Source organism: Myzus persicae, unplaced genomic scaffold (genome assembly GCF_001856785.1).
Source record: "Myzus persicae strain clone G006 unplaced genomic scaffold, MPER_G0061.0, whole genome shotgun sequence".
NCBI lineage: Eukaryota > Metazoa > Arthropoda > Insecta > Hemiptera > Aphididae > Myzus > Myzus persicae.
Genome location: NW_019101384.1, coordinates 227,888 through 250,832, shown reverse-complemented (window position 1 = coordinate 250,832; position 22,945 = coordinate 227,888). Strand labels below are relative to the sequence as shown.

At 29.2% G+C, this 22,945-nt stretch overlaps 2 protein-coding genes across 2 annotated transcripts; one reads left to right on the top strand and one right to left on the bottom strand.

Annotated features, from left to right (window-relative positions):
* Nucleotides 1–2,073: 2,073 nt before the first annotated feature.
* LOC111028929 (zinc finger MYM-type protein 1-like) lies at nucleotides 2,074–4,397 on the top strand (the record flags this gene model as incomplete). The annotated part of the gene is made up of 1 exon (XM_022307730.1): nucleotides 2,074–4,397. A coding segment is annotated over one exon (2,250 nt), but the record flags the coding sequence as incomplete, so codon positions are not given.
* Nucleotides 4,398–11,815: 7,418 nt separating this feature from the next.
* On the bottom strand, nucleotides 11,816–12,775 carry LOC111028928. The gene has a single exon (XM_022307729.1). The coding sequence runs from the start codon at nucleotides 12,773–12,775 to the stop codon at nucleotides 11,816–11,818; it is 960 nt and encodes a 319-aa protein (XP_022163421.1).
* Between the last annotated feature and the right edge of the window lie 10,170 nt (nucleotides 12,776–22,945).

Here is a 22,945-nt window from a genome sequence, read left to right as displayed (position 1 = left end):
ATGTTATTATCTGGTTAAAATAATATGATGGTTGCTATTGTGCAATATTAGTTTGATGATGGAATTATAAATTTTAAAATTTACCCCAAACAAAAATTTAAATCACCAAGTGGCCTAAATAAAAATAAGTGGTATGAACTACCAATATATTTGCGCTATAGGAATTTTAAATCCACTCCACCGGCCCTGCACCTAAATGGGCATGTATATTACATACTGTATTGAAATCAATAACAAAATAATTTGCATGTAAATAATTGTACACAAAGAGCTAAGATTTAGTAACGTTTGAACGGTTTTAACCATAAGTTGTATGTACTTTCCATTTTCCTTTTATAGCCAACACATGTCTTCGATAGGTACCATGAATCACGATCAAATTTTAGTAGACAATGAAAAAAATTGTATTTATTTATTTTTCCCCTCAAACCCAAGGAAACGTATATGTCGAGACTAAACAAAATAACCCTCTATCGAATGTTTAGCTCGGGGCACGCGACCATCATGCAAGCTATATTATATTAATATCCAGTCCCGAACGCGGTAAATAGCTGCCATGCCGTTATACTGTTATTCGAAAGTCGAAACATAGATTCGAGCTGGTCTCCATTGACGCCCTCGAGATTTAGATAAAAATGTACAATACCTACAATATTTTAATGGAATTTCGAATCATGATATATGTATTATAAATGATGGTGAAACACTGAAATGTATAATTTAAATTTAGTTATTAACGACACTTTTACTATGTAGTACTACATACGAATTGTTTTGGCGTGATAGGACTGTACGGATAGAATATATTATAATTTATCAAACGATAATATTCCGTCTCATAAAAAGAAAGCACACACAAATTTAAATTTCAAAGTTAATAATTTGCATGACTATTGTTTTATCAATTACAACGCACATAGTATTATTATTACCTATGTAGTACCTGCAAGGCTACAACACTGGAACACTGCTACCCAAATTACAATTTCCACTAAAGAACATTTAACGAAAACAAAAAATATCGTCAAATGTATTAATAATTATAAAAAAACATTTATTTGTAGGCAATCATGCAGTTGCGCTCTATCAGTGATATTATTGCGAAGCAGTATTATAATATTTATAATGCGCTCTACCGGTGTTATTATGAGTGCAGTATGTGCACTTTTAATATTATAAATACTGATTATTTAAAAACACTAATTTAAACTATAATTTTACTGTATTTTATTGTCTTACCGTTTCTGAGTGGAGAGATAAATGTATTGTTTTATACAATGATGTGTGGTTTTTTGTGTATAATCACACCAGTGGCGCCGAACCTATATGTTAGGTGTGGCGGCTGCCACACCTAATTTAGGGGGTGGGTACCCACCGGGGGTGGGTACCCCCTAGCATTGGTAGTTTTTAAGTATGTACAAACAATTGTATAATTTTATAATTAAGATAAGAAGGAGCAGTGGACATAATATTACAGGTTACGGCGCAACGCGAACTGGTCCATTCGTAGAGTGTCGTAGTGTACACCGTGACACGCCGCGCTGTGTGATTACTTTAGAAAAATATTAAATAATATCACTATATTTGTATAAGATAAATTACCAACATTATTCCTAATAAATTTCTAAACCTAACAGCGGCTACAGTTCACGTTATTTTATGCAGGCTAATGGCTATACAGAGTGAAACATAATATACATGAAAGTAATATCGTAATACCTAGTAATATTCGAAATTATATATTTTTGTAATACAAGAATAATATAATTTTGTATACATTTAAATTCCTTTGATTTATTTGAACAAAACAAGAAATATATAACAATATGAAATCCACTATTATAATATAATATTATGAAATATTATAAATAATAATTATTGAAAACTATTTATAGATATATGGGTAATTACACTATTTACACTTATAACTGATAAGTCATTGTCATTCAGTTATTGGTCATACGACACACACTCACACAGAGTTCACTAAACCAAACATTATTGAGTGGGTATTGGGTACAATGAGTATAGCTATTAGTTATTAGCTTGTGTCTTGAAATCTGTGAAGAGTGAAATTACCGTTTTATATATTCTCAAGGTAGATCATTTCATGATAGTTGGTTTTGGAAAAAACTACCCTGTGGAGAACCAGTTCGTCGAAAATGGATGTCTTATTCTTGGATCAATAACCGATTATATTGTGTTCATTGTGCACTATTTGGTAAAAATAGGAAATTTGAATGGGTATGCAAATGGTTTTCGGATTGGAAGAATGGACCTGTCAAAATATGCAAACATGAAGTTACGGAAAATCATACTTTTGCCTCTATTAAAGCAATATATAAAGAAGCAGCTTTTCCTCTTATTCAATCAATGAAAGAAAATGAAATGAAAAAACTAGTAATGAATAAAGAAGTTATCAAAAATTTAATAGACATCACAATATATTTAAGTAGACATAGCTTACCATTCAGAGGCCATAGAGAAGGTTGGCAAGATAAAATCCGTGGAAACTTTAAAGATTTAACTATTTTTTTAGCAAAATATTCATCGCCATTAGCATCACATTTAACTGAAGTTCAATTGAAAGGAAAACACACATATAATTTTATCACATGGCAACGGCAAAACCAATTAATTCAAGCTATAGCCACTCACATACGTAATTCAATTAAAGATGAGCTTATTAATGCCAAATATTTTGCCGTGTCTGTAGATACTACATTTGATATTTCTCGAAAGGAGCAGTTGTCAATAGTATTTCGTTACATAAATAAAAACACCGGTGATGTCTGTGAAAGACTAATAGCTGTCCGAGAAACTTTATCAACTACTGGTCAACATTTGTTTACAATGTTCAACGATATATGTGAAGAAATGGATATAGATTGGAAAAAATATCTAATTGGCCAATCATACGATGGTGCAGCTTCAATGAGAGGCGCCTACAATGGATTGCAGGCCATAATGAAAGAACATAACCCTTCCGCTACATATGTCTGGTGTTGGGCTCACAGATTTAGTTTGGTAATAGTAGATGCAGTAAGTAGTTGCTCCCAGGCCAAAAATCTATTCGGTAATTTAGAAACACTATATGATTACATAGGCAGCAGTAAAAAACGAGTAGGGCTATATTCTCAACATCAAAAAGAAAGATATCCTGGAAAGCCATTACGTAGGTTAAAAAGAGTAGAAACTACCAGGTGGTCATCCCATGCTGCTGCTCTTCATACAGTTTTTGAGACTTACGATTCATTAATTGACACATTGGACGAATTACAAAATGATGTTGATCGTATTACTAGTGTTAAGGCTGGAAGTTTATTGAATTATTTATTGTCAGAATCATTTGTATTAACTGGTTTTATATTCAAACAAATATTTGAGCTAACTAATCCTTTAAGTGTATTTTTACAAGGCGTACAAATTGATTTATTGGCTGCTACTGAGTATATACAATGTGTATTTGAAAAAATTCAAGCTTTCAGAGATGACAATCAGTTTCAAAGTTTAATCGAAGATAAAAATCAGTTTGTATCATCTAAAAGTGACGAATTATCTTTCACGCCACTAGTAGCAAATAGAAAAAGAGCTAAAAAGAAAATGCCAGGTGAAATTATGTCTGATGAACCTATCAGCTGTCCAATAACAAGTTATAAAGTTAACACATACTTTACTATCATTGATATTGTGTGTACTCAAATTAGAGAAAGATTTAATGATCAGTCAACACCACTATATAAAGATTTATCACTTTTTCAAGTAAAGAGAATAATAGAAGTTAAAGAAAACTCCAATTTACCAACTGATGCATTTGAAGGTTTTGAAAAAATTTATGGACAATTTGTAAAAGCTGAGGATTTGAGACGTGAATACAAACAGTTTGTAAATTCATATTTAATGTTTGAAAAACTTATAAAATTACCAGTGAAGATACATAAGCCAATACCATGTGATGATAATAGCAATGATGACAGTGATGACACCGAAGAAGAAAACACAGAAAATCAAATTATGTCTACAACCTGTGGAACAATAAACACAGTATACAAGGTATGTCAACAAAATGGACTGAAAGAAGTGTTTCCAGCAATTTATACAGCTCTAAGCATTGGACTAACGTTACCTGCTTCAAGCTCATCTCCAGAACGAGCCTTCTCAAAATTAAAACTTATTAAAAGTAAATTAAGAAGTACAATGGCAGAAGAACGATTAGATTCTCTGATGTTAATATCATGTGAGAATGATATTGACATTGACTCTGACTCAGTTATAAATATTTTTACATCATATAGTACAGTGCTTAAAAAAATATTATGTTAATCAAATGAGTAACAGAATGCAGTAAAAAATGAACCTAATATTATATTTATGTAAATAGTTGGTTAATGGTTAATATAATATTATGTATTGTTTATGTTATTTATATAAATAGTTTATAATATTAATATATTAGTACTGCATGTCTCCATAATATTATGATTTATATAGAGAAAAATATAAAATATAAATCAGTTTCTTTGTCAATATCCTTTTCTGATGTGTGATGATCATATTAATAAATTTCTATGCTAATTAAAAATGATAGTACTTATCTGTATATTAAAATATTAAATAATGCAAAAATGCAGTTAATAATATAATTTATTTATGAAAATTATATTTAAAAAAATCTGTAGTGTCTTTGGGGGGGGGGGGGGCTTTGCCCCCCACGGCTTAGGTTTCATACCGCATATAGGTAGGTGGGTGGGTATAAATCAATGTAAATGGCCACACCTAAAAAAAATTAGTTCGGCGCCACTGAATCACACCATAGGAACTCAAAACAATTTTTCAATTTTTAATTACAGTAACTTTTCTGGTGGGAAAGTGAATCTAGTTGGTACTTAGAGAGGTCAAAATGGAAAATTCTTATGAGTTTTCAAAAGCGTTGGTAAAAACCAAATTTAAGAAAAATCTGGAATTTTCATGCAAAATCAGTTTTTAACAAAATCGATTTAGTTTTTTTTTAGTATAACTAAAATAATAACTGCATTTTCATCAAATGTCAATTACATTTTTTCTATACATGATAACATTTTCAAAATATTTTGACCTGTTTTGAGTTATTTGTAGACATGTTCAATATTTTTTAGTTATTGCCTTTAAATGTCAATGAAGTTTATTTCGTTGGGTCAAAACGTTTGAAAATTAAATGCAAGGTTTCTCATAAGTTGCTCTAATAACAATTAAAATATATTAAGTATTTAAGTATACATTGGCAAAAAAATTTTCATAAAAATCTATTACTTTTTCAAATTATTTAGTAACAAATTTATAAAATGTTCATAGCTGAGAATTGAAAATGAAGAACAAGGTATCTTAGAAATATCAAAACATAGTTCTAGTGTTGTCATTTTTCATTTTGTTATTGAATTCTACTAACGTCTGCAATTTTGATGGCCCACAAACAATTTCTAGATTCCTAATGTGGCCCTTCAAAAATATTAATTTATCTCTACAGTACAGTAACTAACTACTGTAACCTATTTTTTAATTCGTTTTTTTAAATTATTTATTTTTAAATAACGAATAAAAAGTTTTATTATAATTATAAATCATTTTCATTTTACAAATTTGTTTTATATTTTCATATTTCAAATACTTCTAAAAAATGTATAAAATCAACTTGAATGTTAGCAATTTACTGAATGTGAACAAAATTAATACTAAGTTAAGGGTATATAAATGTAGATATTCTACGCATATCCAGCCAATAAGATATTATGAAAATAATTATAGATGTAAGTTCAGTTTCCTATTCAAAAACGAAAGTCTCTAATAATGTGTAGGTATGGTTTGTCAAAATAAAGATGAAAAAACAATTTCTCGTTTTTCTTAGTATGCAAATTTGAATTTCGAATATAGTAAGAAAATCGTTTTTTTATGCATATTATATTATTAAAAATATATAAGTAAATAGGAATTATATGTGTATACATTCCATTTAAATATTTTATATTTACTTTCGTCATATTTTATGTCTATCAAATATTTATTTCAATATTTACCTACCTTATTTCAAATGAATAACTTGAATTTGTATTACTCGATATTATTTATATAAAACGCGACAATTTGATTGTCAAACTAATCAAGTATTTTTTCAATGTGATCAGGATTTTTTTTAGTGAAAATATTATAATATCATGTATGGTCTTCCGTAAAATTTTTAACGCCAATTAAGTTCCAAAATGATATTTTGAATGATGTACTATTACTATACTTACGCCATATACGTAATATACGAGTAGTATGCGGTACCCCAACAGCTGAAGTTAATTTTGTGTGTAAGACATTTTAAAATTCGGCAGGTCTTCTTGAACAATATTATGCACGTGCATTTCCGCCAGGGTATGGTGGTGAGCAAAACACAAGTAGGTATAATTTTTACTAGAGAAATGAGAATAGCCGACTATTTAATACTATACGCATAACAGCCCCGTAGTACTTAATCCACCGAAATATACTCAAACGGCTTACCCACAACTACAGTACCTACCTACGGACTGCGGGGCCTCGAAAGATTTTAAGTAGGACTTAAATATTTTTGCAAACACAACGTCGTTTCAGCCGCGCGTTTATTGTTTTCAAGTGTATTTTCACTCGTATATCGCCTGAAAAACCAAAATACAATCGTAATGGCAGAAGGTATTGTGCGGCGTGGGTATTACGCGACTTTAACTTTAATTGATCTTATAATATAATACGAATTTATCGACATAAACCAGCTGCCGTAGGACCTATATAATTTATAAAACAGTGCGTGTGCAACGATCGATTCTCTGTCTCTGGCGATTGAATGTGAAATTTGACGTCTCATCCTGCAGCATATGAAGTGTGTAGTGGTGAGAGTTTAAAAACTGTACAGCGCAGATAAAAAGATTTCAAATATATTGTAAGAATATAATACGTATATGCGGTACCTACCTATATGATGTTACGACAATTTTTTTTTCGTCGTTTGTCTTTAAGGTTCAAAATTCACCACTGCAGGTCTAATATGCATGTCGAATGCATCTGCAGTTCGCTTATTGTTTACTAGGTACTATATGTCTATATTTTCTTCTTTTTTATGTTATCTTGTTATCTATCTTTTCACCCACAAACCGATCAAATCCTCAAAAGATAATAACATTTGTTTTCCTTTTCTCCAATCATTCTCGGCGGGTATTAAAGTTGCGCACAATTTTATCAACACATATATTATGTACAATATGAATTCGCAGTTTGAAACGAACCGTCAAAATGAAACTATCGTATAGACAATATTGGACTCAAAAGTCAAAATGTTTGGAATGTAATATAAAAAATCGAATTCTTAGTAGTATTACCCACAGTGGCCTCTTTTTCAGAGGCTACGATGTAGACATGCTATAATATGGATATACATACAATATTTCATTTTATGGCTGTGTGTATTTTTCTTTTGTTTTGTTATTGAAAACACTTTTCGGAGTAGGTAGTAAAAAATTTCAAAATCTGCAGTGCAGCACTTTTGTAAATTGGATATTATACAACAAAAATATGTTTCGCAGAGAACCTGTTTTTCAGTGCGATAATTGGCGCGTTCGAATTGTTTGAAACATAATAGATAACACAAATAATACGATATCTCATTATTTCAATACCTATACAGTATACGGATATATACAATAACTGTTTCAAAACATTATGTTTTCAATGCACACTACCGCCACGGATTATATAAAACCAGATGGTGCACTTGCTATTCAAACCATATGTAACACAATACAATAGTATTGTAATACTAGAATACTAGATAAATGAAAATAATATTATTTTTGATGTTATGGACTACGAATTAGTTAAGCGTGCGGCTGACATGATTAAACATAATAAATAAATTAAACACAAAATACCTAAATAATTGGGCGAGAGACCGTTGTCAACACTTAGATCGTAGTAGACCATCGAAGTAGCGAGGCCAATTTAATGCGGCTACACGCCGTAAAGGTGCAACGGGTGGGCAAATACGTATTACGCGAGGCACTCAACCACAGTTAACTTTAGTTTAAGACAGCAACTGAATTAAAAATATTATTCAAGATACTTGCTGACGCTACCCCGTGATTCTACTCCAAATGACGCCTATGTCTCATATAATTCTATTATGTTACAGTTACAAACCGTGCTAAGTGAAAACGCCGTAACCACATTTTGCTAAGAAAGATTGCCGTAATTTTTACTTCAAACACGGCGTTTTTAGTTTTTACTTAGCACTTATTTACGGCGTTATTATAAAGTATTTTTGAAAGTATTTGGAATTTTTCTGTAGTATTAATAGGTATACAGTATAATCTTAGTATCGTACCACTTACAAGTTACAATAGGTATCAGCCAAAAATAGTGGCCCACTGAGTCATTTTGGACAATTATAGACCATGAATATATATGGCTGAGGATGTTTAAGTACTTAATTTGATTTTAGTGTTTCCGAGGTAATGAAAATTGTTTATTGTGATTTATTATGACCGTTGAATTATTGTAATCGATTTTGTAATCGTTTTAGATAATTTTTTATTGTTCACCTGTGATTAATAATTTATGACAATGCTGAATACTGCAAATAAAATTGTTTGTATTTATGGTTTTCCCATATCAAGAGGTCAGTACCCAGAGCATAAGCCCACAGATATATAGAATAAACTAGATTGCTAACTGTGGTAATACGTGAATCTACCACCCACCATTTTAAAAAGAGGCCAATGGGGTCGTATCACACCTATTTAACGTTGATAATAATTAATATAAATCATTTTTGCAAATACAAATTATTTAATGTTATTTATTATGTTATTTTATATGTATCTCATAAACACGAGTGATAACGAACACTGGCCTCGAATAAAATGGCGGTCAGTAGCTTCAACCAATTACACAGGTGCTGCATCGCAGTTAGCAATCTACAATCTAGTTTATTCTATATATCTGTGCATAAACCTATACTAAAAATAGATTATTATTGTAAATCATTCGAGTTTAAGAGTGATTTATTGATAGTTAAACTTGTCCATCAATATTCCCTGGTGGAATTCGTTCGCCTGATGGCCAAACATCGATTCCGCCGAATATGAATACAATAATTAAAAGGACGTAACACCCACACATTTTATTGTCCCCGATAAATATTTTCCCAAAAACATTACGTGAGCTTTTTTACGTACTTGTTGCGCTGTTATTAAAATACCCAATGTTTTGGATTAATCAATTTTATTATGTTAGATACTGTATTCATTGTTTTGTTTTTGATAGATAATTTTTAAGACATATTTTTGACCTTATCACTACAAACTTTCAATTTTCGTTTACCCGATGACCAGCACATCAAGCGCGGTTATGAAGAATCAACAGGTTATGCGTCGGTAGCACGATTTAATATAGTAGGGTTACCCGATGACATATGATAAGACCATAGACCTTATGCTCTTAGAGAGATTCGCGAGGGCAGAGCAAGCTAATTTTTCGGAGCTGCTGGTATCACGGATGGCTATTGATCAAAGAGTACCAATGTAGAAACGCCCTTGTTGTCAAAATTTAAACTTTAAGCGCCAATAAAAATCATGCTTGGTGCCTAAAAATACTTAATACCTTTAAATAACTGTTAAAAAATTGATGATGAACCTTTTATTAAATTTTTTTTATCGGTTAGACTTCGAAAAACATTTCTTATTGATATCTATAGAAAAAAAGCTTTAAAATAATATAATTTATTGCAATAATAATTAACAGAATATATAATATAAATAGTAGAATAAGTAGTTTTATTTTTGCTTAGTTTCGTCGTTTAAACTTTATTAGATTAGATAAATATTAAATTATCATAGTATTTTTTTTAGTATACTTGACGAATAAAATTTACCCAATATTACGATAAAATATTACATCATTTTTGCTTGAGCTTTATTAAATTTAAATGTCTCCTACTTTTGGTATAGCCGTCACAAAGTTCGCAAGTTAGCTTTTCTTTCAATTTTAATTGAAAATGTCTGATATAAATATTATTTCTTTATAAAATATGTTTAACCATAAAACGAATTGTTTTTGGATACTTCGAAAACCGACAATTAACAACAAGTTATACCTGTACAGCATAAGTGAACTGCAGAGTCCAGAAGAATGGGATTTTATAACCAACCCCATGAATTACGATATCAAATTTTTGGTTTGGTGGATTCAGAATGAATCAGTGCAATGATTGTATTACTATATAAGTACCTATAATAAAAGTGTACTTAAAGCCATATAAAAAAACGTTTATGTGTATTTTATTATTCCTCAATTATATTTCCATGCACAATGAATTTTCAAAATATTAAGATTTATTTTAAGGTATTTTTACAACAATCCTTTATTATTTATTACCTATTTATTCTCATCGTTCTATGGTACATCGGTTGGTAGACACTCACTGATTATAGTTAATAACAGCTAGGTAGTTATATTATAATTATTACTAATTATTATTATAATATAGTTTATAAATTGTTTTCGACATAAATTAAAAAATTAGTCCAATCTGCCTTATTATAGTAGAATATTAATGGATAAATAAAAAAAAATAATCTACTAATATTAATGAATATATTTTTAATTATCCTTAGAATAGAGGCCAATACACTGTATATAATAGGTACTCAATATCGTTATTCGTATTCAATAATTATTTAACATTACTTACTCCTACATCACGTACCCACAGACCGGTGTTCGGCAGTTATGCCGATGTTACGAAATAAATATAAGTTTTTTCACTAGTAGATTTTTCTCAAATTAAAAAAGTATACCTACATAGACTGCTATGAAAATATTTACCATAATTCACCGTAATATTTTTAGTTATCTTATTTTAAATAAATATGCAAAATGTGTTTATGTTTCAAGTTAGTCAAACTAAATTGTATAAAATACAAAAAACATACATTTTGAAATTTGTTCAATATAATAACATGTTATATGTAAGAAATGTTCTAAATATTGTCTAAGTTACAAGTACCGATATTATGTTACCGATACGAAAATGAATTTAACCTACTGTAGTACTAATAAATGCTTACCCTGGTGCAAAATAAATTTGCCTGCTCTTCATAACGTTCATATTTTTTTCAAATACATTCTTCACCAATCTTCAGCTGTATACCGTTACAGCAATACTGTATTAAATATTTAAATTATTAAAAAACATATGGATAAAGATTTTGCTTTATACATTTAAGCAAGTTCAGATATCTTTAGGAAAATGTTTGGAGAATATATTATTATGATACTTTTGATTTTAGACCAAATATTCCATATATTAAACTTAATTAGTTAAAAAAATTAATAAAACTATACCTAATTAAATTAAAAAGAAAAACTGTATAAGAAAAAAAACAATTTATGATGATACCAGTATTGAGAATACAATGTGGATACTAAAGTTAAATTATGAACATGGAGAAAATAATTTCAGTTTTAAATGTTTTATTAGTTAATTTTATACAATAATTAAGTACCTCTTTAAAAATCTATTTCATAAGTTACTTTCAAACAGTTTATATAATTTCCAGCAACGGAAATAAATATTGTAAAACATAATAGTTAAACAGTATCCACCCACTGTAAATCATTTTGTTAACATATACAAGTACATTGAACAAATTAAGTAATATAAAATTAGATTCATTGGAAACTGTTTTTTTAAGTGTTTATATAAAATTGAAATTAAACCTAATACTATAAAATTTTCTGATAAATTATACCAAATATCCTCCAATCAACAGTAACAATAATCGTCTTCATAATCACTATACCTTTGATCTATTTCGTGTTGTCTTTCTTTTTCGTCCCACAATTTGACAGCTTCTAGAACTTCTTCTGTGACAGTTATTTCATTTTCCCCTTCCACGATTAGTTCATGTTCTTTTAAAAACTTTATTTGAACATCGTACTCCATATGTGATCCATTAATAGCTGCTTGAGTATTCACATACACTTTAGAAATGAATTCATTTTCATCATCAACTGAGGAACTCGGATGACTCTCTTGCGACATTTTAGCAAAAAACTGGTATTGATGAAGCAAGTGGGCTTTTTTTAAAAATAGACAAAACTCGTCTTCTTTATTCGGTATAAGATAAGCAAAAGCAGACGTCATCATTACTCTAGGATAGTTCTTACAAATAGTCTCCATCAGTTCAAAAGACACTATAGGATTTTCAGCTTCATTTTTAAGGTACAAGCATGTTAATATTGGGACGCTCTCACAAACTCTGGACAATGTCACCGCAGTCTTTGAACTTTTAGCTTTTGAAACCAATTCATATTTCAATCGAAGTCTTTTGAGTTCGAGTTTAAATTCTGGTGATGATATAGAGATTTTTTCCAAATCGTTTCCTCTCTCAATACCTAATTTAATCAACATACTTATATCTATATCCATAACTGTTTTATCAGAACTTTGTGCAGCAATATAAGATATAATAACTTTAGGGTCAAATTCCTGTTCGTAATTTTTTTCCTGTGACCATGATGGTACATATTTAATGAATTCATGAAACTTTTTGGCCGTTACTTCATCAGTTCGACCATTCAAAATCATCTCACAAAATTTTTTTCTATCATCTTCAGTTATTTCGGATATCTCTTCGATCGTTTCTTTCATAATGATCTGGGGTTCTTCAGGGTTAGGCTCAGATGAATTAGGTGCAGTCTCTGATACTTCTTGTGCAGACATGTTTCTTTTGGCAGCAAACGGAAGTATTTTGTACCTACAACCTACCTTATATTATTTAATACTTGGTGTTCAATATCAAGACGATATATCAATAACTTATCGAATATGTTATACGAACTACTGCGACTACACTACAAACACTGTCAGGATGAAGCAAACCAAATTTTAAAATCATAATATTATTGTGGGTATCGATTTTTGTTCTGTGCAAACAAATAATACTGTAATGTTAATTAAATTGCGTCCAACAGTGAACTGTTAATAGTCAAAATCAATATTTAGTTATTATCTTTAAATATGCTCACTGCAATAAGTACGTTGTTGTCTCTAGTCTCTACACCATTCTAATAAAACTTAAAAAATATAATAACAGCAAAATAATAATATTGTCGTTAATACATCCTTAAATAGGTACAATGATTTAAAAATTAATGTATCAGTAAATAAATACATCAATGCACTAATGATGTGTGTATTATTGCAATGATTTTATAATGGTTCTGTTCTACTATTGACGTATACACTAGATACTGCGTGTTGATATTATTAGGTATTTTCGTGATATCTAATCATGTTATTGCCAATAATAATAATTATAAATTGTCTCTGAAAATCGTTTCCGAGCGCACTGCTAGGTTAAACTAACACAATACGTCATAATATTATATTGATGATATTTCTTTCTCATTTTTCGTGGTTTAGGTATTTCGGTAAACGTTTAATGAGTTATGGTTATAGGAAAACTCTTGGGATAATCAAATAATTGCTTTTTATTAAATTTACGTATAAATGCAATTAAATATATCTAAAAAATTAAAATAAACAAAGATCAGGTTAAAAGTATTTTCATATAAATTAATATAAAATATAAATAATAAGCTTTAATTTAATTACCCCGAATATAGGCAATCAAATAATGTTTCATATTTTCTGTTTAAACGATTTTGAATATTCTATAGTTGGAATATAGTAATTTGTATACGTTGAAAAATATCAATCTGTGTCGACTGAGGTGTATAAAAATGCGTACCTGTAGAATATCAGATAATCGCGTCCAGTTACTCTAGTAAATTTGTCATATCAATCGGTTCTTCACTGAGACAATGCAAATCCTACATTTTTCTTTAATACATTTTATAACACTTTAACCCGAAGTTTCTATCCATAGAAATTGAGATTTCCAAGATGAATGATGCATTGGTGCATAGGCTGCAACATCTGCATATTATTAGGTAAACTAATATGCAATGATAGATAGCTATATTACTGCACCACCCTGGAAACAATAATGTCAAATCTATTATATTCAATTTGAACTAAATGAAAAACGCTTCTAGGTGAAGACGGCCTGTCACCCTGTATCACTATTTATACTACTGTTATAATAATTTATTTTCAATATAACCAATACGTTGGTAGATTAAATTGATTTTTGACGAAAACAATTCTATATTATTTTATTATTTCTCTAAAATTATAGTAATATAGTATAATATGGTATTTATAATGTATATCATATGTCATATTATTGTTTGTAATTGTTGTGTCAATTTACTGTCTGACCTGTGTATTACGGTAATAAGCAATATGTGAATAAGTTCTTGGTACCTACCTATAAAATATGGTATAGCTTAAATTTTATGTGAATATTATAAAATTTCATGACGTATATTGAAATATAATATTATTTTATCATATGTAAATATTTGAAGTTCAAGAGAAATGTATTTTTAAATTGCAACAAAATAACTAAGGCCGTTATTTTTCGCTTAAACATATCTTATTTGATCCAAATTTAAACTTAAAATGTCTATAAAAATTTTGAGTTTCTATGTTTTTAAAATGTTTGGTTATAAACTAATTATGAGAAATCTTGTATTAATAATGATCAAACCTTAGCTATAAAAATACGTTGTTATTTTAAACAAATATAACTACACAATATTTGCAATATTTTTTCAAAATTTGAACTTCAACACTGTTATACCTAACCTACCCGGAAAAACAACATTCAAATTCAAACCGCGTTGTCCCACCGCGTCTGCTTCTTGCCATTCACCAGCCCACATATACAGTCACTTTCTATCTTTTATTAACACATTTTTGAGTAGCCATTTAACGGTATTATCCGTCAGGAGCACTAAAAATGCCAATTTTTTAAAAATACTATGTTGTGGTTAAACTTCAAGAACGAATGTAGCTCACTTCCAAAGTTGTTCTTTTATTTTTTTGTAAATAATAGTACTCGTATAACTATGCTCAACACTTTGGGAAAATCAGAATTTACTCTCACTTATCTTTTTTTTTATTGTTAATAAACCACGTACTACTTAATTGTAGGTTTTACGTGGTTAAATACATAAGCACGATTTAGTCTCATAAGCATTTAAAGTTCAAATTTTGACAAAATTTATCAAATTGAAAATTTACAAATTATTTTATAGTTAAATATTTACAAAATATTCAACTTTTACAGCTAAGGATTGAAAGTTTAAAACAAGGTTACGAGTAAGTATTTTATTCTGCAACCGAAAAATTCATAAAATATATAAACAGCGTTCTGTTTTATAAGTATTTTAAGTTCGAGTTTAGACGAAATTATATATTAAAACCGAGAATAACGATTCTAGTTATTTTGTTGTATTTTAAAAATTCTATGAGTGGATACTTGAAACTTTCAGAGTTTATTATCATATTCTATACACACAATGACTTTTCAAATGTATTTTTTTCGGCAAAAATGAATTTAACCTACTGTAGTACTAACAAATGCTTAATAGTAAAATAAATATCATTAGTCACAATAATATCATCAAATAGGTAAACTTAATTATTAAATAACATTATAGGTTGACAGACCATCTTCGCTCAGAACAATTTTTCAATACAATAAATGAAAATCATTGAATTCAAATTTAACACCATTCATTACAGTTACCCACTTGTAACCTAATGTACAGCAGTGTGACATCCAGTTACAAGTTATTTTGAATTATTTACAGACATATAAAATTGTTACCGCCTTTTAGTTATTATTTCGAATATATTACATGTGATAATTTTTTTGTAATTAAGTAAAAACATTCAAAAATAATGTAAAAATATAATAGATACTGCATAGTTAAATTGTTCTTACCACTGTTAAAAATATCATAAAAATAATATAAATATCCAGATTAAAAAAGAAACTTAAACTTAAAAAAAATATTGGTAATGTAACATACTACAATGCCGTCCAATCATAGACCATAATATAATAAACACTCATATTATAAGCAAGTCGGCTTTTTTTCAAAAATATACAAAACTCGTCTTCTTTATTCGGTATAAGATGAGCAAAATCTGGCGTCATCATTACTCTAGGATAGTTCTTACAAATAGTCTCCATCAGTTCAAAAGACACTATAGGATTTTCAGCTTCATTTTTAAAGTACAAGCATGTTAATATTGGGACGTTCTCACAAACTCTGGACAATATGTCACCGCAGTCTTTGAACTTTTAGCTTTTGAAACCAATTCATATTTCAATCGAAGACTTTTGAGTTCGAGTTTAAATTCTGGTGATGCTATAGCGATTTTTTTCAAATCGTTTCCTTTCTCTCAATAGGTACCTAATTTAACCAACATACGTACTTACATCTATATCCATAACTGTCTTATCAGAACTTCGTACAGCAATATAAGACATAATAACTTAAGGGTCAAATTCCTGTTCGTAATTTTGTTTCTGTAACCATGATGGTACATATTTAATGATTTCTTGTGCTATTGGTAAATATTTGTCCATTCCAGCATACAGTTTGTATGCAGATTTTATTTACTTAATCATGAGTTAATAAGTTTACCTTATCTAAAATTTTACGATCGTACATATTTAATGATTTCTTGTGCTATTGGTAAATATTTGTCCATTCCAGCATACAGTTTTTTCTAGATTTTATTTACTTTATCATGAGTTAATAAGTTTACCTTATCTAAAATTTGTAATTTCATATTTATCAGGTGTGAGTTCTGATAATTAATTTGGGTGGTGTAGTCTCCGGTACTTCTTTCGCGGTCATGTTTCTCTTAAGGGCAGATGGAAACATAAATTATATTACAATACTTGGCGAATTAAAATACAACAAAATACATCCATATATATAAGAACAGGCCTTTTTTATGCACCCATTTTTTGACTACGCTATTTGACTTTTTTCCAATTTTTTTTCACAAAATTGTTTCAGATAACTTCCGGTATCACCACGTCACCCGATTTTCAACATTTTGATTTTAAAGGGTAGTGAAATTGATAGACATAGTTTTTTACGTGTAATTTGTATATCTATATATTCATATAATAATAACAACAGCAGTCGGCTGATAACGGGAAATACGGTATGGCACGGTGGCTTGAAGGTCCATCTACCTGGACTCAGGCCTTTTTTTGTGTGTGTATTTTATCGGCGTGTAGATATGAATTGATCCTAGACGTTTCGACGCGACACTACGACTGTTAATTTGTCTACTGGCGGTCGTATGTAGCAACGGTTACAACAGCTATATTTATGACGTAGATATACTTGCCGAAATTATTAAAAACTACAAAGTAACGTAACATTTTATTAAGGTCAGTGTTTTATGGAAAATACCGAATAGCTCAATTATACAAATTGTGTTACCGAAAAATAATACTTTTACACAATATGTTTATAGAATCATTAAAATCATTTGTAAATATTATTATTATTATTGTTGTTTTATTTGTAATTCAGCTACTACTACTGCTTAGCACTTGATAGCACTAAGTAAAATACATTTTTGTTCTTATTTAAAACACACACAACAATGTGTGTTGATTTAAGAATTTCATTTTGAGAAATCAAAAACTACAGACGGGCAAAGCCGGGTAATTCAGCTAGTACCTATATTATAATCATACACCACTTAGATGCGACACTCGTAAAAATATGGATGAAGTCCTAACTATTATAATTTATAATATTATGAATTTTAATATGAGCAAACGTAATTACTGGAAATTTTAATGTACGGACAACAGCGGCTGTACTACTAAATACTATCTTAGAGAAGGAAACTGAAGTTGCAACTTAATGATATGTAATATGTTTATCAACTTCTGTGCGCGCAAACAGTATATTGTAATATTAAATATTAATAAAAGTAGACCTCTAATGATCAATAGGTTTAGTAACCATCGTTAAATATGATTACTGCACTACGTCGATGTCGCCACATTAAGCAGATGATGTGAAAAAAAAATACCATTACAGTGGTATATAATTACTGTCATCGACACGTCCATTAGGTGCATTAATAATGTGTGGGTATAATTGTAATTATTATACTATAACTGTAATAGTTTTGTTCCACAGTCGGCGTTTATGGCTTCTATACTATGTACCTACTACGTTTGTGACTTCCGAAAATTGTCTATTGAACCGATCCTGTTTTTTGGAAAAACTTCGAAATAATATCGCGGTAGACAATGTGACAGCGAACGACTGAGTTCATACGAGCGAACACGTTTGCTTTGTGAAGTTCGGTGTAATTTTATTGTAATCGTTTTGTGCGTTTCTAGCAATCCTACAACTGCAGACGTTCTGAAACACGGTATAGGTATAATAATAAAACCATTTGTTCATGGCCCGATTGAGGCTCAGTGAGTTTCCCCCTATATCCGGCCGAGTCCCAGGAATAAAATATAATTATGACCCAGGCGAAAATTAAATATCAAGGTGAAAACTAATGGTGCCAAACGAATTTCCAACGCAGTTTCTTTATACCAGTAGTCTGCAGACGCAATTTCACGTACAACAATAGTAAAACCAAAATATTTCCATTTAAACAGTATTATGTGGACTTGTAACAAAAACTTTTTGTTAAAAAACTCTTCGAACACTGAGTCATGAGTTGAGACACATTTTCGTTGAATTGAATATGCTACTATTATTACCTTATATTGTGCATTTGTATGAGTCCGAATTCCTATGAAATAGACATTGTAGGATAAATAATGAAAACAAATATTATTGTTTTTATGGTTCTTGCATGTATTCGGTGATTCTAAGGTATAGAATACCATAAGAGCTAAGTCCAGACTTTGTAATTTTGATAAAATTATGAAATCATGATATTATTTTAAAGGTACACAATAATATAAATAATGAACCTTGTCATCCAATCATTATTATAATTTCTAATCGACAATTGTTATACTAATTATTATAGACAAATATACACCCGCGAGCCTTTTAATGAAACAAAATTAATATAAAGTAAACGCTAACTCATGGGCATCGATACGAATTAATAAAAAAAAGTACAAAGAAAAGATAAATTTAAAAAGAAGTTCATAGCAACAAAGATGTTAAAATATAATGATCAATACTTTTTACCCTCCGAAAATAATAGTTTTCAGAAAACAAACTAATGAAAAATACAAATTTGTAATAAAGAATACCTGAATATAGTTATAATATATTTAATATTATAACTATAGTCGGTGACTATGTGTGATTTCAATTTCTGTAAGAATAATTCATGATAAACCTTATAATATTACACTTTTAAGGTTTATGGCTGAAAAACCAAAAATGCTTTCAACGTCAATTAAAAAATTCCTAAAACGTCAAAAATTCAAATGCCTATGGACCTATTAATAGTCAACCTATATCCAAAATATCGGTCTAGAAAATAAATATAAATAAATAATTTATTTTTAAACTCTTGGTGAACATGTGAACATGTCAAGTCTTACTACAGCTATTCCTTCCTGAACTAATAATAACAAATAAATAAAATCGATTTTGTCAAAAGCTGGTATTGCGTAAGTATAATTTACTTTTCCCAGTTATTTTTAGTTTGTTTTTCTCAATATTAAGTTCAGTGATTTATAATACATACGCTATAAGGAAATCGATCTGTGGTTAAGCCACGAATTTCACTCGCTAATTGGCGTAATGTATATATAATATATATTATATATATAGTACAATAAGTTTATTATGTTGCAAACAAATTATGATAATTGGATACGAACTATGGTTGTGAGTAAATTTTACAAAATATTCTGGAATCTATTAAAACTAATATAGTTAATTATAAATTCTATAAATCGTGGTCATCGCCAGAACGACTCACCTGTATAAAGAGCATATTTTGTAATATTATTTAATGTAATGTGACTAATGTTTGTTCTTTATAGACCTATACACAATAATGATCATAATCTATAACAAAAAACAAATGTTTTTAAAAATGTCTAAATGTATTATTATCAGAAAAATAAGTATACCTATTGGCTATTGGCTAATTTGTTAGTATACTCTTATATGATATTACACAACTTAGTCTACAAATATAATCGTTGAACTGATACAGAACTAACATAAGAGAAATTTCGTACATTGTAGTTACAATTTTTATTTTTATTTTATCGCCTCATTGATTATTTAAAATACTTAATTTTCAGCAGGTACAATTTTATTAATTTATTAAACTGTTTACCAATGTAATATTTGATTTTCGATTTTTTTTTTTGTATGATATTTTTTTACTGTTTTGACTCTTTTCTGAGGCTTTGTCTCGTTGAATTTAAAAGGAAAGAGTAATCAATTAATATCGATAGATACTACGCCATTGACGAGTGTACGAAAGACTTTTATTATTATTGTTAACTACATATTATTATTATCGATGGATTTTCACCTATAATAGCCACCGAGTTTTATACCATCGCTCAAACGCGTAATGTGGAGCACGTGCAACGTGCATATTATACTTTATTATGATGGGTATATGTACATAATATAGTTTATGATATTATAATATACAATACTGTTGTAGTTATATTATTTCCTCATTTTTCATACGCGTATTTTGCCCATTTATCACGGTTAGTCATACCTACCCCGCGTGTGTCACGTCGATCGGATGGCTGATCAGTGATCACTCTCCTCCAATATTGCATGGATATGCTCAAACTACATTCCGTATATCAAACCTTTTTTTTATTTTTACTATTATACGTTCTGCAGTCGTAAACAATATAAAATGATCTATACGTGTTACAATTTCCCCGGGTTTGTACTGTATACGTCATTATTAGTCGATTGTATGCGTACCGTGGCAGTCAGTTAAAACATCCTGGAGGTATTCCTTAAGCCCAATATGCCGTCTACCGTAATTTTGTGTTATGTTAATATTGTCCTATTGATGAAGATGCCATTATCTTACATCATTATATTAATGAATAGATGATTTATACCAATAATTAGTGTAAGTCCACGCGAATTCCGAACAGACTAACTATTTTAATTTTGTCGTAAAATGTACTCAACGTTACATAAAGTCTAATCCCAATTACTTAATTGCGGAAAATGATAAATTAGACTAGTAGGTGAGTATACATATTTATGTATCGGTAAATAATGTACTGGACGATTACTAAATGTCCAAATACATAATCACTTTTAAAACAGCTATTGAATCAATATCCAAGCAAAAATGTCCATGTACCAGTGCATACGAGTTGGATACCAGACATCAGTGACGCACTTAGGTAGTAATTACTAATTCAGAGCAATGCTATGGATTTGCGCAGTCCCGGTTAGTAAAAAAATAATTGTGAAGCCCAACAGACATTTATATTTAATAAGATTAGTCTTCAAAATATAAACTTTTTTACTGTTTATGTTAGTTGATTCAAAATTAACGAACATCCGAATTGCACATCTTAATCTGGTATTTTAATGTAAAGATAGCTACGAGTTTTATTCAGTCCCGACTCGACCTAACCTAACCTTGGCAATGTTATACAGGTGCAAGTCTAGAATGGAATAATTTTTAATACATAAATGGGTGGTAGGTAACATGATTTCCTTAAGTGTGTTAAAATACTTAAATCTGACTAGACTTATTTGAATATTAACACATAACCGACACCTTACCAATAAGTGTTTGAAAGTTATCTTCACCAAAAATTGAACAGAAAGATTCAATTGTAGGTACTAAATTTTTATTATTAACTATATTAAGTATAATATATCATAATTTACGATTTATTAGTTCAAAATTGAATAGCAAATTACCATGTATTATTAAATAGGTAGGTACATATTACATTACTAGGTACAAACTACATATTTATATAATAGGTATTAGGTATGTTACTAATCATACATAATAATAAAATATCAGCACGACAGCTTATTAAGAAAATATAAGAAAAATAAAATAAACAATATGTGCATAAAGTTAGTTGTAATTATTAAAATATGTTTGCAATGACTCGTCATTGAAATCAAACTTTACACGACCGTTATACAGTGGCCAATTCAATGACGAGGTACAATCTACAACTACAATTATATACCTAGTTGAGGGAGTTCTCCGGATTTTTGCCGTAGGCATTTTTGATGTGGACATTATTATCTATACTCGAATACTGCATTAGTAGCGCTGTGTACATTACATACAATTTATAAATATAATATGTACATTGTTCATCATAGTCGTCGTCCAAAAAGTGATCAAGTGAAAATTATTCAGAATTCAAATTCAGAGTTCAAATTTGTACTTGTTACTATTTATAATTATTTAATGGTTCACTTGGTCAATTTGTGCATGACTACAACATAGCTGCCAACGTGCAAAAAAATGACCAAGGGAAAAAACAAAAATAAATTATGATGTTATATTAATTGTTATTTGTTACAAAGTTACCTGAGCATAAGAAAGTGTGGATTAAATTCTACCTTTGGAAATGTTATATGAAAAATATAATGTATTTTATAAAAAAATCTTCCATACGTCTTAAAAACCACGATTTCAAAATATAAATAAAAATGTTAATATTCTTATAAAATTGTATTTTATTATCAATCATATATATATATATACATATTGTATATATTATAATTATCGCGTTAAGTATAGTGTGGAATTTTTATATCAAAATATTAAAATATAATAATATATTATCGTTGTTATAAAAGTGTTTCATGTATTAAAGTAGTATATTTATCTATATCCTAACCACCCCATGTTATAGAAAACAATTTTAATACACAAAAGTTTTGTGACAAAACGATATTACATTTATAGTATTATTTTCGTTCGTCTGTATATATGGTGGAGACTGAAGGCTGACGTTTAAAGCTACTTAAA